This window comes from Hermetia illucens, chromosome 4, assembly GCF_905115235.1.
Source record: "Hermetia illucens chromosome 4, iHerIll2.2.curated.20191125, whole genome shotgun sequence".
Classification (NCBI taxonomy): domain Eukaryota; kingdom Metazoa; phylum Arthropoda; class Insecta; order Diptera; family Stratiomyidae; genus Hermetia; species Hermetia illucens.
Window position 1 is genome coordinate 170,507,132 of NC_051852.1, and position 16,606 is coordinate 170,523,737.

The 16,606-nt window shown below is 43.0% G+C and overlaps 1 protein-coding gene across 5 annotated transcripts in view; it reads left to right on the plus strand.

Moving 5' to 3' along the window:
- Positions 1 to 16,606, plus strand: part of LOC119654388 (alpha-catulin) — a 380,996-nt gene that overhangs the window by 352,445 nt on the left and 11,945 nt on the right. Inside the window, exon 6 of one of the 5 annotated variants that reach the window (XM_038059758.1) lies at positions 11,842 to 11,899. The exons of the other annotated variants lie outside the window; for them this stretch is intronic. Coding sequence (XP_037915686.1) covers positions 11,842 to 11,889 — 48 coding nt within the window. The 3' untranslated portion in view covers positions 11,890 to 11,899. Of the gene's footprint in view, positions 1 to 11,841; positions 11,900 to 16,606 lie in introns of those variants that run through there. 5 annotated transcript variants of the gene reach the window in all.

The following is a 16,606-nucleotide window of genomic DNA, read 5'->3' on the forward strand; positions in this document are numbered from 1 at the left end:
GCATGGCTTGTCGACCACATGCCCATATCGCCCCTCCACCAGTCAAATCTGTAACCTTTGCGTCAGCGTGACGGTTTCTGTAGAGTTCGCTAATGATGGCATTTTCTACCTTGGATTCGTATGTCGTCTACTCAAGTAAAGCCTGAGCGACCCTGCAATAATTGAGGTTTATTTAAATAAACCTAATTTTCCCATTGATGTCAGCGCCTTCCTATTTTCCGAGCATTAACACTTCCGGTAATATGCCGGTAATCTCGTCCCTTTCTTCATTCACACAATAAGCATTTGGGGTCCCTATTGCACTCTTTGGCAATATGGCCTCTCCATATTGCACCTTCTGCGTTGATCAGACCGATCAATGCCGCCGATTCATTCCTTCACGAAATGACCAAACGCGAGACACTTAAAGCACCTCTTTAGAGAAATCTGCTCTCTCAGATGGCAAACAATCCATCCGATTGGAACCTTCCCGGCCGCCAATAATGTCCACCAGTAATCATAATGTGGCCGCTTGAGTATTGCCATAGGCTTTCTGCAAACTCACAATGGACTCCTTGGCAAGTTTCTGCAACCTGTCTCCTTTGGATGCCATTTCATCGAGGTCCTTGCAATGTATATAGACCTCATGCTTTTGGATCCGTACTGTGACATTTTCCTCAAGTGATTTCTTAACTTGAGTTCGGAAGTCATTAGTTTTTCCCCAAGCTGAATTTTTTCAGCTCAAACATGAGATCACCCTTCTGGGTCCTTCGAATCTTGCTAACATTTTCGCAGAGATCTTTTATATCAGGGTCAGCGTTGACTTTTTTCAGTATCTCCGCATAGGACAAATTTCCCTTTCTGGAGATCAAAATTGCTTCGGAGCACTCGCACTTTTGGCTTTATCTTCGCTTTTTAAGGCTTTATCTTTTTAAGGTTTTGTGTAAACACAAAACCTTATTAAAATCGGTTTACTTTCTGTCTGTCTGCCCGTCTGTCTGTCTGTCTGTCTGTCTGTCTCTCCGTCACACGCATTTTTCTCGGAGACGGTTATAGCGATTGACACCAAATTTGGTAGAAAGATGGGAACTGTGAACGCCATGTGGGGTATCAAATTAAAGGTCTCGGTTAGTACTTTTCGAAGCTGGACTTAGTTTTGACTTTTGTTGAAAACGTGGGGAGTGCGGGGGGTTAAAAGTGGTAATTTTTTTAACGAACCCATTCTCAGGAACTACCAAACCGAAAAATCTGGAAAAAATCAGGAGGCTGCCACTATATGATCCCTAGGCTTCGAAGTACCCTCTATATCGATACCTGTTCAAATAAAGTTAATAATAGTATATTACTATAATTTTTAGTAATTGACAGGAAAACCCCCCTTAAGTTCACCCTAGAATCACAAAAATGTAGGCTACAGTATAGAGCATGATCCTGCGAAATTTGGTGAAAATCTTACTATTACTAACAAAGTTATACTAGGTGAAATCTGTCGCTCCTCTGCAAATTCAGGACTATGAATGTCAATATCACTTGATATACATATTTTACGTGCTATATGCTAATAGGACAAATGCACACCCAAATCTCTTTATAAAAGAAATACACAAAACCTTTCATACCTGAAGCGTCTAGCTTCCGGTTTCCCGACTTGTTTATTAACTACCTTTGTCCATCCACCGTTTTCATTTTCCTTGGATTTGCCGATTCAATTGCCGGAACTCGCACTTGGGGGACCTGGTTTTTTTCAGTGCTTTTAGTTCCATTTTTCCTCTTAGATACCTGCTGATTTCCCAGAGGATCCACATATTTTCCCGCACTCTCTTGTTTGGTGCCAGGCTTATTGCAATACGATTAGGTGTCACTTGGGTCGCCTGTGACACCATTGGGGCAACAGATTTCGACTTGTCCTTGGAATTTCGTTCCTCTCCCTGCGATTTGTTGTAGAGCACTCTCATAGCTCTCACCATATTTTTTATGGCTTGGTGCACGTTGTGCTTACCTTTGATGAACTCGGACAGCTCAACTACTTTTGCACCAAGCTGTGTGAAGGATGATTCCTCTGGACCAGAGCTACACTCTCCAGGAGTCCTAACCGGATTACTACTTTTAAATAGTCCTTGACATTTGGCGTTCATTGACCTTTCCTCCGATTTATGATGTTTAGCATTGACGGAGATCTCAAAATTGACGAACTTGTTCTGAGTGGGTCCTTTTCCTGGTCGTGGACTACCTCCTACTGTCGCCCCTCTTGAATATGTGCGGTCAGTGTTTTTGCCGTTTTTGCTGTCCAGCGATCTGCTTTCAACTCATCTCCTAATAAAAGCACACGTTCCACAAGGCCCGTCCATAATGAACCATAACCATAGAATGCTTGCTTCTAAAAGAATGACAACACGGCACTGATCAGGACACTCCTTCACCAGAAAAATACAAGAGCGGTCCTACCAGCCTTGCTGCCAGTAGAAAATGAAAGGCTGATGCAAGTTAATTTGTATTAAATGTGATGGGAAACCGCCGCTAATTGAGAAGTGTCTTACTTCCACCGTGAGTCTCACCAGAGATACCAGCTTGCCCCTTTCCACCGAGAGTCCCGCTTCCTTGCGTCCAATTTCTCTGGATATTGCCTGGTAGTGCAGCAACTTCCTTCTAGGTTCCGCATGAATTCATTTTCCCATACTGATATTAGACTAGTTGCGATCATACCACAAGCTTGCCTTTCCTCCGCTTTTCCTGATAGAGTTCGAAGAGAAGTCTTCCACAGGTTTCTCCAAGGCGAACCCGTCCCTTGACTTGCCAGTCATGATTTCGGCGACATCTTACCGGCTGGAAAGTCAAGTTCTATGGGTTGGTTTTTCACTTTCCTGACGGACCTGACGGTTATGGGATCCGCTAATTTAAGAGCGAATTTAAACGAGAAAGGAGTCATTGCACCTGCTTACGTATGTGTCTGCATATTGTATCTTATCAAAAATCTTTATGTGTAAAAGTTGAAAAAGGCAACTCACCATAAAATAATTTCACTTTCAGTCAAATTCTTCATTTTCCCCCCACAATTGAAATTCCACCCTAAGCCAATATAATCAAACGAAATTCTGGGTACCTTGTAAAATTTTCACTTTTCATGGAAAAATTTTATGTGTCCATGTTTTGTAGCTGAAAGTTTTCCAATATAAAAAATGTTTACATATCTTCATCGATATAAATTTCAGCAATATCACGTCGTAAAATTTTATCCCATAAACCCCGTATACCACTTTCAGTGTTCATGCTAACATTAGGGAATCAGTAAATTTTCACTCTGCTGGATTATCGTTTTGGGTGGTATACCAAGCCTGTAGGGTCCTTCCGTACGTACCGCATTCATATGCATATACTCGTACAGGCATATATCCCCACATATAGTACATTATTTGGATGGATACATGGTTCTGCGGTTACGAAAGGAAATGATGCTGAGCTTCATGGAATACGATGGATATTATAGCTGGTCTTGGACAGATTTCTGAGTTGAATTCAGAGCAACCAGGTGGTGTGAACATAAGAGAATGAAATAAAGTTCCTGCCAGCTTATGTGGGAAAGTTTCGTAGTCATGCCACTCTAATCAGTGTTCTCTGCAAGTTAAGTGACATTTGGCCTCTCTTATCCAACTTTGAAGCAGATTGAAATACACGCAAAACATTTTCAATTGAAAGAGGAAGTGGCAATCAACAATTTTCAAACTAAATTCCAACTGTACTCCTTCCCCCCTTTTTCAACGTTGAATATAACCGCAGAGATACTCCAAAGAAACTAGAAATAATGAAAATGAAAGAACGAACAAATAAACATCGAATTATCGCAATGACAGCTTCCATTGTCCTTGAAATTAGGCCAGTGGTTTCGTGTTCCCTAAACCATGGGAGACCTCGATTATATGCCACCGCGTTCCGATCTCTTCAGAGCAGGTGCCTATTATGCACCGACCAACAAAATCATTGTATTGCCGCTGTCCACAAAGTGACCTCGTTAATGAGTTTGTTGCTGCCCACGTCCTTTCCTCCCCACCCCGCTATCCTACCTAATCAAGACTCTAGGCTTACTACGAGCGTGGACTGTTGCTAAGTATTCGTTGTACACACGCTGCCAAAAAAACCCAATGAGTTTGTCAAGGTCACAGTGACTGGGTTCTGCCACTGCTAGAAATGTCACTCGAAGGGAATTTTAGTCAACCCGTACCGGTATTATAGGCCTGGAATTTACGCAAACTCAATGCTCGATGCCCAAATCAAAGAGATCTTCAGCCGACCAAGCAAATCAAATAATGCTAGGCCGACTTGACGGCCGCCTTCCATAATCGTTCCTAGTCAGGTGAACACCAGGAGAAAGAATGTCAGGTAGTGCTAACATCTGCGAAACCCTACAGGTTGTATTTCGATTCAAGAATCGCCTGAGGACTGGATTAGTGTTAATAAAGACTTTAATGCCGTATAGTTTGATACGTCTCAGCACAGCGCTATAATAGAAAGTGGACCATGTTGTGGACAGGGCATCCATCAAAACAAACACTGAACACACACTGTATACTGTCAAGGCCAGTAATAGCAATGCATTGAACTCTTAACTTGAGGGTCACATCACCACCATGCGATAATTGGATCAACTAAAGGAGTCACTTCACTTATGAAGAAGACGTGCGTGTCCTCAAAATGAACGTAGATGACGGCAGCGCCTCGCTTCCGTTCAAGAAACCAATGAACAGAAGCATACCTGCAAACATATTGTACCTCACTACCGAGGATTTTAAAATTAGTTTAGGCTATCTAAGCCACTATGAAATGTATCCTAACCGTGAGCTACGGCGTCTGATGAAGGTCAGCTACGCAAAGTGGTCAGATGAAGACCTTCCTGGGAATTTCACCGGCCCCACGAAGTGGCCGCGTTTTTCCTATTCACTATTGTTAATTTATTGGTCTTGCAAATACCGATATTTCGGGAACCACTTGTTCCCTTCATTAGTGCTAACAAGACTTGAAAAGCCGAAGTATGCGGTAAGTCTCCCCTGATCCAATACCAACGTATCCACCGGTAATCATCTAGTACTTCCCTTCCTTTATTTTACAAAATCTTCTGAATATGGATCACTTGATTCTGAAGAGAACGGTTCCAGAGGACACTTATATTTCTTTCGTGTTTTTCGATAAAAACCAAACCTGCCTATTTATTTATCTGTTTGTCGCACGCACGGAACTCGAAAAGTTTCGTACGCTTCGCTTACCTCTAAACTCTGGCGAACAGCTAAGCTAACATTTTCGACAGTTAACTAAACCTACAGGCGATATGATGCACTGCGCTCTTAGCCTACCAGAAACAGTTCCTTCTCTCTGGACAAATATAATTAGGTCATATAAGGACTCGTCTTCCTGCACAATCTTAACCTGAAGCATAGCCATTATTTTCATACAGGTCAATCCGTATATGAGTTGCATCCGAACAACTATTTCGATACCATTTGGGCTGAAAAGTTCTTACACAGACGGCGCTACTAATATTAAATCTCTGGTGCTCTGAGGCTGAGGCTCTGGTGCTGGCAGGGGCGGACCGTCAGCGGCCCAAACCCTGTTTGTTGAAATATTGACTGGCCTACCATTCCCTTCAATCGTATAGACAGTAGACGACAACCCGTTGATGATTTGATAAGCTCGACTGTACGACTGAGTGAGGCGATGTACCAATATCGTCCTTTAAGCTTTGCGTCACCTGAACAATACCGTGGTAGACCCAGTTGTTAGTTTGCCCAGTGTCTTGGCAACTACTGCCCTAGGGGTCCCAAGAGACAGGCCACAGGTTGGTGACCAGGTGCTTGGGTTCATGGGCTTGTTCGTCCGCTAGGTCCTTCGAACTGAACTCCGCCGCCAGTGGCACTTCGTCCACCCGTGTTAAAGCGTCCGTATCCGAATTTACCTTACCTGGAACGTACCCAATCTATGTTGTAAACTGCGAAATGTAGCTAAGACGCCGAACTTAGCAAGATCTCGACTGGTCCGCTCTCCCATTAGGTCTTCCTGTTAATAAATCGTGCAGCGTGGCTTGCAGATTCGCAGCACTTCGGACGAATCGTCGGTAATAGTTGAAAACACCCAGGAACTTTGCCAGGTCTTTGAATGTGGTGGGTAGCGGGTAATTTCGTAAGGCCTGGACGCACGACGCCAGGAGGGTGACTCCATCTTTGTTAATGACGTAACACAAGAACTCAACTTTTGGGACTCACAAGACGCACTTGGCAACGTTGACGGCGATAGCGTAGCGGTAGCGGTAGAGACGCGTTGAGACCGCGATAATCCGCTTGCCCATGAGCTGCTAAACGGCCGACAGTGTCTCATCCTCAACAGGTATTGAAATTCGACTTTAGCTACCGCTAGTTTTTCGGGCTTGAGCCGTCAGGCTTTTTGGGCCACTGGCGGGCCAGTGGTATCTAACTGGTGCCGAATTGCATGGCGCCGGGTCGTGCATCTTGGGAAGATAGCGTCAGGAACTGCCTAAGGATCCTATGAAAACGGTTTTGATCCGCGACAGTGGCGATCGACGACACGTTGTTTTCTACCCGGAATCCCTTAGACGATACACCTACTGCCGAGTCCATACTGCGTTGATTTCAAATTTCAATAATGAAGGATAAAATTCGCGGCTATGATTGGTCGGGATACGCCAACGAGTGATGCTCCTTTTCTCGAAATTCTCAATATTAACGGAGCGTTTAAAGTTTTTCAAGGATTCCGCCACTTTCCGGCCATTTTCCCGGCTCCTGGACCCCCAGCCTATATACCATTTTGCGAAAACTAAATTCCACTATTCACAACTGTTGTCCCATGATACTGGTTTCGGATCCGTTCATGGCATACAATTTGTACGCCGAGATATCGGCGGCAGTGCCAAGATGTAAAGATGGCTAGGTGTCTGAACACTGTCAGTCGCCGCCCTCGACTGTGAAAACGCATGCAGGAGAAATACAAACCAGCTGGGCTAATTGTTTGTTCCGCTCGATGGCTACCATCTCCGTACCTGATAAACCCTGTTTGCTATTTCCGCCAGGCGCAAGAAATACCCAACTTCTATAGTGCGAATGTCCTCGGGCAACCTACGCAGCCATAACGATTTGAAGAACGTCTCGGACTCTCTTGATACACCTTTAATTCGCCAGGTGCAAGAACAGTTGTGCAGGCCGCTGGTCTCCTAGTTCTAGGCGAGATGAAAGCTCTTGCAGTTCAGCTTTCTCAGATGGAGAAAAACCCTGATTAAGCGGTTTTTTAACGCATGGAACTTTTTGGTTACAGATGACTTTTCAATTATATTCAGCAACTGAGCGAGGTACTCTGGGTCAAGTTCTGCAACAACTTTGTCGAAGTGAGCCACGTCGCTCAAGATTTGCATAGTGCGAAATTCGACCGCGACTCGCGCAAACCAGAGTTTTGGCCTAGCTTTCAACCGGCGATGGCGGTCGCTCCTCGCGTGGAAGGTCGCTCCTCGCCACTGTCCTTGACATCCACAAATTCCTCGACTGAACGCAATATATTGTTATATGCGTTCTGGGTTCGTTTGGATTAAAAAAAAAAACACTATTTTCCGTTTTATTTACACACACACTTTATTTTACTAATTCAATTTAATCGCGGTTATACTATAATAATTTCGCACTCTCGCCGGATTTTCTCGCAGTCTGTGGAACCTGTTAGTGTGGAACTTGTCAAACTTGTCAGTGTCAATTCGATTTGTCAGTTAGTGTTTGTTTTGTGTTTAGCGTGTTTACGACACTACCCCCCCCCCCCCCCCCCCCCCTTAGTCCTTTCGCCCCGAAAGGGTCCCGCTTCTAATGTGTTGGGTCGTTAGCCGTATATGGTGCCAGACGGTCGGGTAATCACCAGGTACGGCCCTTCCCAGTCTGCTTAAGCTCAAGTCATGATCGTTTTTGTGAAGACGGGCGATTATGATGGTGTTGTCGTCGGGGCCACAGATTCTATTAGCCAACTTCTGCCCCACGAAATTGGCTTTTACTCGTTTCCCGCTTCCTCGACGGGAGAGGCGGGAGAGGCAGAATTGCGCGCCGTTCGTCTGCGCATAGCTGCACAATGTTGGCAGAAGTATGCCCGTTGTGGCTTTTTACAGTCACGTTTTAGGTGACCCTTTTCTCCACAATTCCAGCATCTTGGTGCTCCTGCTGCCGATGACTCCTTTAAAATTTCGGTTCGTCGACACTCGCAGTCGTGAACCCGTTCTTCAGCTACCTCTCGAACTTTTGCAGCGGTTTTGCACTCCTCTCTGCTGGCTAGGTAGCGTAGGCTGTACGAGAGCGCCTGTTGGACAGAATTTCTCTGTTCGGCCATCGTCACGGCATGTTTCAGCTCGGGGTCTCGTAAAGCATTGATGAAAGCGTCGACACCTTGCACGGTGCGGCTTTCCGGACTCTCTGGGTAGCCAAGAAGTGCCAGCCTCTCGATATCCTGGGCAAGTTCCTGAAGTGTTTCACCAGGCTTCTGCACTCGTCCTCGTAGCTGAGATCGATAGACGGAGATTAGGTCACCGTATCGAGTCTCCAAGGCTGTGATAAGAGCACCATAATGCTTCTGTTTCTCTGCAGGAAGTGTTTGGAGGATAGCGGCAGCTGGTCCTTTTAATGCCAATACCAACGCGGTCGCCCGCTCCTCATCGGTCCAGCGGTTATGAATGGCGGCTGCTTCGAATTGCGTTTTGTATACGCCCCATGGAATTTGTTCGTCGAATATTTGGGCTTTCAGGCTCTTTACCGCTGCTCGTTCAATTGTCACGCTACCATTCTGCTGTATTCCCTCGAACCGCTGGGTTAGTTCCTTGATTCTGTCATCAACTTCCTCCTTGAGCTGCAACGTTCGTTTGTCGACTTTCTCGATTTTGCCATTTAGGCCTTCTTCCGTTTTCCGGATTTCCTCGCGGACTACGCAGAACCTCGAATCGATTTTCGCCAGTTGATCGGTAATAACCGTCGTCTTTGTTGCCTGCTCCTCGAATCGTTGATTCATCGACACAGTTTGTTCTTCGAGCCGTTGATTTATCGATGCTATTGAATTTATCGATACAGTTTGTTGCTCGAGTCGTTGATTCATCGTCGATGTCATAGCTGACAGCATTTCCATTATTTTGTCGGTTTGGGTTGGTGCCTGCTCGGGGGATTGTTCAGTTTCCGAGTCATCCGATAATTCTTTCGCTTCCGGGAATTCGTAGGTATCCGGGTCGAATCCTTCGTTCGTGAGGGCTTCTATTTATTCCGCTAAAAGGCTGGCTTTATTACCTCGCGTCGGCAATCCTCGTTTCGCGAGCTCAGCCTTTAGCTCACTCACCTTAAGTGAATAAATATCTCGCGGCATTTCCGACTATTTACACTGCTCTGTTTTTTTTTTTTTTTTCACACAGTTCAGAGTCACTCACAGTCACTTTTTCTTTTTTAATCCCACTTCTGACACCAATGTTATATGCGTTCTGGGTTCGTTTGGATTAAAAAAAAATTTTATTTACACACACACTTTATTTTACTAATTCAATTTAATCGCGGTTATACTATAATAATTTCGCAGTCTCACCGGATTTTCTCGCAGTCTGTGGAACCTGTTAGTGTGAAACTTGTCAAACTTGTCAGTGTCAATTCGATTTGTCAGTTAGTGTTTGTTTTGTGTTTAGCGTGTTTACGACAATATTTTCTAAAAGACACCTACTTGCGTGGTGTTAATGTCGGGTCGCTTTGCTATGGCAAGAGACAACAAACTTAACTACAATTTTTTGCCTCTCAACGGCACATATTGTCTCTTCCTAATCTTTGTGAAATTCAAAAGCCGACGGGTAACTTTTTTTAAGCTACTTCAGCTCCGCATGCGGTGATATTGGGAACCCTGAAAATCCATATGATTTTACATTAACCCTAACCTTCAAAAGACACGTGTACAAATTTGACAGCTTCGTCGGACTATTTAGTTTATAGGATAGAGCATTTTGAGTGAAGCTACTTTTGTTAGTTTGAAGAAAATGGAAAATGGTGTTAATGGAGCATTGCTTTTTGGCGAAAAAAATACTGTTGAAGCCTAAGCTGGGCTTCATAATTATTATTCGGATTTTGCACCAGGAAAATGAACCATTGAGAAGTGGTTTGCTAAGTTTAAAGGAGACGAAACGAGCACCGTGGACGATACACGCAGTGGACACCCCAACGAGGCTGTTAATGATTAAAACATCACAAAAGGCCACAAAATAATTAGACCTGAATATTCGAGGTCTTCTATATTCAACTAATAAATATGTGCATATACAGAGCTTACTTGCGATATTCTTCTGACTTCTTTGAAAACGGCTACAAAAAAGTAAAGCCACCTTCTATATAATGTATGACACAAAATAACGGAAGTGACACATTACCCTGAATATTGAATTCATCGATAAACAGAGCATTAAATTCTGAACATTTTCGGTATTGCTATGTCGTGCTCACATTAAAATTCCGAAACAATATCCTCCATGAGTCCCTACACGTGTAGCATAGCCAAAAGGTATTGCTGATTTTTAATCGTTGATTCCCTAAACGCGATTTTGGTAAACCCATTCAACTATGCTGTCCTGATAACGAAAAAGCGCACTCCTGACAAGAAAGAATTCCAAAATAGAACAACATAAAACGGAAATTATTACACCATTATACAAGTACGATCCCTGGAGAGGTTGGACGAACGTGAAAAGGCCCAACGAGGCATACACTAGGGAATCACTCGTTTAATGACATAACATATACCATTTAATGGAGTTGTTAACAACTGCAAAGTACTTTATGGTAACGACGAGGACTACTCCACGCTTGGAGCGGGCAGACAACCACCCCTAGGTGGACTGCTCTTCCGCTGAACACATATGACTATGAATTCCTGCCGAACGACCACGGTCTATCCAGTTTATGGCGCTCCTTGCAATGTATTGTTATTTATCATGAATATATTGTACAGAACGTTTCTGTCCTAAGGTGGAAAAATAGAGCCTTCTGCATAAAAATAGGCATAAGTTATATTGGGCAATCAATTGGAGTATACCCTCGAATAATTCATTGTTTAGACTTCCTAGTAAAGAATCAAACCTAAATTGTAGATTCCACGAAATCCTAATTCAAATGAAACCACACTTGATGCCGAATTTTTATTCCAAGGATTGCATGAGCTTCATAAACATTCAGGACATTTTGTGACAGTTTAACGAGATCTCTGGGAAAAGGAGGTATTATGCGACCTCATAAAGTTAAGTTCTTATCCAATTCATCATTACACTTATGGCATCCACAGCGTTATCTCTTTTTCTGAGCTAGGAATTATCCCACGAAAATTTCTTAGTGAAATGGGAGAAAGTTTATCCCTCGTTCTGTCGATTCAGATGACCCACGAAGCAAAGCCCTGGGCGATTCTCAAACGGAGGGGATTAAAAATCTTGAAAGGACTACGACAAAAAAAAAACTTTATCCTGCAGTTATCATCCATTTGCTCCTTTTCTGAAAAGGCCTTAAGACTTGGAACTCTTTGCTGCTGCATTAATTCGAACAATCATTCTCGGTATCTGCATTTTGCGATGGAAACCGGGTCCTTCTGGGTAACACGCCGACCACGTCCTGCATCTGGGTTTTCCCTTATACTTTTTTCTTATTTGTTTGTCCCATTTGGTCCTTTCTTGATTATGTTCTTTTGTGGTCATTCAATTTTCGCATTTCTTTATAATTTCTTACTTTTTTCCATTTTGTTTCATGTATACGCGATTTTTCATTAATCCTTATTTCTCTTAGTTTTGTTTTTTTATAAATATAAACGAAAAAGTTTCCTTTTTTCTTGTAGCACTCGCTGTGTATGCCCCAACAAGTTCAGTTTAGTAAAAAGTATTAATCGTGAACTAAAAAAAAAGCAATGAAATCGATGCAAATGTTACACATAGTCACGAATGTTTAATACATTCATTTTATGGTATGATTTGAATAGGGAGGAAGAGGCAGAAACACAAGGACATTGAAGAAAGTAAGCAAAAGTAAGGAAGTTGGATGGATTAGGGGTTTGTAAAGCGAGCCAGCCTAACTTACCTGTATATTTAATCTTTGGGTAATTTGAGAATTGCACATTGTATCGTCAAAGCTCGTAGAGTAACACCATGTCATGGCAAATAATTTTTCATGTATTATAAATAATAAATTTTGGAGTAATACAAACATCCTACATCGAAAGCATTCCACATACTAACCGCTTATCGTCTAATTCTTATCAAATGCAAATAAAATATTATGACCCAGATATATGTATCCCTAACAACCGCATCTGGTAAGGAAAGTACTTTCTATTTTGTAAAACTAATTTTCTAATACTCTGCAATCATTTGAACCATCATCACCAACGGCACAAGAACCGGTATCCGGTCTAGTCCTGCTTTAGTAAGAAACTCCAGACATCCTGATTTTGCGCCGAGATCCGTCCTGGCCTACCCATTCACACTTCTTTTTCTACCATAGATATTGCCCTTATAGACTTTCAGGATTGGATCATCCTCACACATACCGATTAAGTGACCCACCCACCGCAGCTGCTCTCATAATCGCGCCCTAATAACCGGTGGTAAACTTCTTTCCTATTTTCCTGGCACACAAGAATTTTCTCCACTGGACCTTCCAATGTTATCGTGCTACCCAATGTCTTCTCCAAATCCTCCACTTCATCTACAAATTTAGGACCATCAAACGTAGTGTAACAGTGTGAACTAACCATTAAATGTGGTACATGGTGTGAATTAACAATCAAGTTTACTGTGTTGAATATGCATTCAGCTGTCAAATATTTTTTCAAATAAATATGATTCCACAACATACTGGCGACGAGGACGGTCGTGTTTTTCGTTTTTCCGAGCGCGAGTTAAATATGGACGCCACACAGTTTGCCGAATTTTTACGTGTGCAGGCGGAGCAACAAACCGCCATCCTAAAAATTCTTGAAAATTTCGCTACCGTGACGGTTGGTAGAGAAAACATCTCCACAGAGGTAAAAAAACAAAACATCCTAAAAAACTTTAAATGTGAGAAATATGATGGCGTTACAACGGCTAGTGTTTTCGTAGATTATTTTGAAGCCCAGTGCCACATGTGGGGAATCGCGGATGATATAAGTTCGAAAAGACAATTATTCGTATCATGTCTAAAGCCGGAAACCTATCGTGAACTAAAAATTGCATTTGCGGACGCAAAGAAAAAATTTGAAAACCTGACTTACACGGAAATCGCGGAAAAATTCGTGAAGTTTTTTGAACGAAAAACCACGCGCTTCAAAGCTCTAACGAACTTTTGGAATTGTGTGAGGAAAAAAGATGAGTCATTCGAATCTTACGCGAACAGGCTAAAAGACATAAGTCGCGATTGTGGCTACGACGGCGACATGCTAGAACGTCAATTACGTGATCGGTTTGCAACGGGTCTCAACCATCCCCTTTCTTTCTTTCTTTCTCCTCCTGTGGTGACATTTGTGCTTTTGCCTGACATCTGTCAAGTGAGGCAGTTCATGTCGCCGGTTGGCTAGCCTGAGGCTGTATTGCCATCAACCATCCCCGACTTGAAGTGGAATTGAAACAAAGGTGGCCAGAGCTAAAAACATTCGATGATATTGAAGGCATAGAAAACGAAGTGTCGTTCGCGGAAGTTTTCAAAATAGCGCTATCAAGAGAGTTGGCGGAAAAAGACATTGTAGAAAGTGAATGCGCGGAAGTGAAAAAGATAGTAAAACGTCGTTCGAAAATCGGTAAGCGGATCCGAATTTTGTCGGAAGAACAATGTTTAAGATGTGGTGCGCGTGAAAGACATTCAAAAGGCAACTGCAAGGCGGCGAATCACAATTGTGAAGCGTGTGTCAAACGTGGACATTACGGGTCGTGCTGTATAAGAAAAGGCAGAGCTAAATTGATCGCGAGAGACAAAAAGAAACAACAGCGTATTTACAACGTAAAAAATAGTGATACATCTATTTCGAGTTGTGAGCAAGTTTTTAAAGTAATGAGTGCCATTGCTAAGAAAAGAAACATTGACGTTAAGATAAACGGTGTCACGTGTACGATGGACTGGGATCCGGGCGCGTCAGTTTCCATTATAAGTACAGATTTTTGGAAACAGATCGGATCACCAACGCTTAAAGGGAAACCAAAACTACGGGCTTATGGTAATTTCGATTTACCTTGCCAAGGGGAAGCTACAGTCACAGTGACGCTGAACAAGCGAACGCGATCTTTGAAAGTAGTCGTGCTGGACAACGCGAATCCAATGTTATTTGGCTTAGAGTGGAATGAAGCCTTCAATTTGCCACTGCCCGAACCAGTGTACAACGTAGATCGTGTCAACAACCACGTGCAGCCGACAACGAAACCACTGCATCAGAAGTTAAATGACATATTGGAAGAGAACAAGCAGCTATTCGAAGAAGGACTGGGAAAAATAAATAACTACCAAGTTAAAATTCACGTAAAGGAAACAGCAACACCAATACATATTCCAGCCAGGCCAGTCCGATTCGGAATTCAAAAAAGCGTGGAATTCGAACTTGAAAGGTTACAGCAGCTTGGAATTATCTCACCTGTTGACCCCAACGAAACACCGATCGAATGGGCAACACCCACTGTCAACGTGGTTAAACGAAACGGAGATATACGTATTTGTGGTGATTTTCGTGTTACACTGAATCCAGCACTAGTAACAATACGACATCCAGTACCAACATTCGAAAACATCCGTCAGCAGCTTGCCAAGGGTGAGAAGTACACGAAATTAGATCTACGCGATGCCTATCTACAATTCGAGATTAGTCCAGAGTCAAGAAAATACCTAATCATATCCACACACAAAGGTTATTTTCAGTATAACCGTATGACTCCTGGTATATCGAGTGCACCCGGAACATTTCAAAATTATATGGAAAATCTACTTGCTGGCATACCCAACGTTGCAATCTATTTCGACGACATAGGCATTACAGGTCCAGATGAAGATAGCCATCTAAGATCATTAAGAGAAGTTTTAAAACGTCTGCGTGAAGCTGGTTTTCGTATCGAAAAGAACAAATGTAGCTTTTTTCAAGACAGTATCGACTATTTGGGCCATCAATTCAACCGAAAAAGGATCTATCCAGTGGAAGACAAGCTGATAGCAATCAAAAATGCTGCAATACCCACTAACAAGAAGGAGTTACGATCTTTTCTGGGATTGGTCAATTTTTACGAGAAATTCATACCCAACTTACATGGAGCATGTTCCGAACTACATTAACTGGTGCAAAGTCGCAATGGCGATGGTCAATAAAGGAACTTAGGAAGCAGACGAAACATAACCTAATATTACGACGAGTAATTGAGTTAATTGAGCGTCACTGGCCAGACACGAAGTGTATCAACAACGAGCTGAAACCATACTACGACAAACGGGAGGAACTATCATACGAAAACGGTATTTTGATGTGGCAAGGACGAATTATCGTGCCCGATAATCTTCAAGAAGTAACATTGAGGCATCTTCATAGAGAGCACCCAGGCATTGGCTCTATGCGTGCATTAGCGAGGTACTATGTATGGTGGCCGAACATCGACAAGGACGTGGAACATACAGTGAAATCATGCATGGCATGTCAACGGCAACGCCCAAAACAATCGGAACTGCCAATCTACTTTTGGTCCCTGCCCTTCGAAGGAAAAATGTGGATTGTGCTTGTTGATGCTTTATCAAAGTGGGTAGAAGCAGATGTACTTTATGCTGCAACCACAAGAACTTTGTGCGAATTCCTAGAGGAGAAGTTTATAACATTTGGTTATCCGGAAATTATCGTGTCGGATAATGGTAGTCAATTTACGTCAGAAGAGTTTCGAAATTATTGTCAAAGTCATGGAATAAAACATGTAACGTCTTCACCGTACCATCCGAAAACCAACGGACGAGCCGAACGATTCGTACGAACATTCAAGGAGCGCATGAAAGCCAGTGAATATGATGGTTTATCACAACGTCAGCGCTTGCGCACATTTCTATTTACATATCGAAACACACCACACTCCTTTACAGGGAAGGCACCATCTGAATTTTTGCTAGGTCGACGCCTGCGAACTTTATTTGACAATCGGAAGCTCCAACCAGCACAACCAGTATTCGTAAAGACAGACATCGAGAAAATGTGGGAACCAGCCAACATAGTCGAAAGAACAAATCGATATTCCTACCGTGTTCGAACAAAGGACGGTGTAGAAAGAAGACGACATGCAGATCATATCCGAGAACGGAGGGTAATACCACCATCAATCGACTTCCGGGATGTTTCAGATTTTAAGCGAAACAGTTTCCATTCACAATCTGCAAGCCCGACAGCAAATGATGAACAGGAACATCAGCAGTCTATGCAGCCCGCTATACCGTCGCATGAAAACGGAAACATGAGTGAACAAGGACAACACACCGAAACACAACAAATTGAACATCCAGTACGGCGAAGCCAACGGCTAAGAAATCGACCCAAGAGACTAGTCGAAGAGATGTAAAATTACTGAAGGAAGGAGAAATGTAACAGTGTGAACTAACCATTAAATGTGGTACATGGT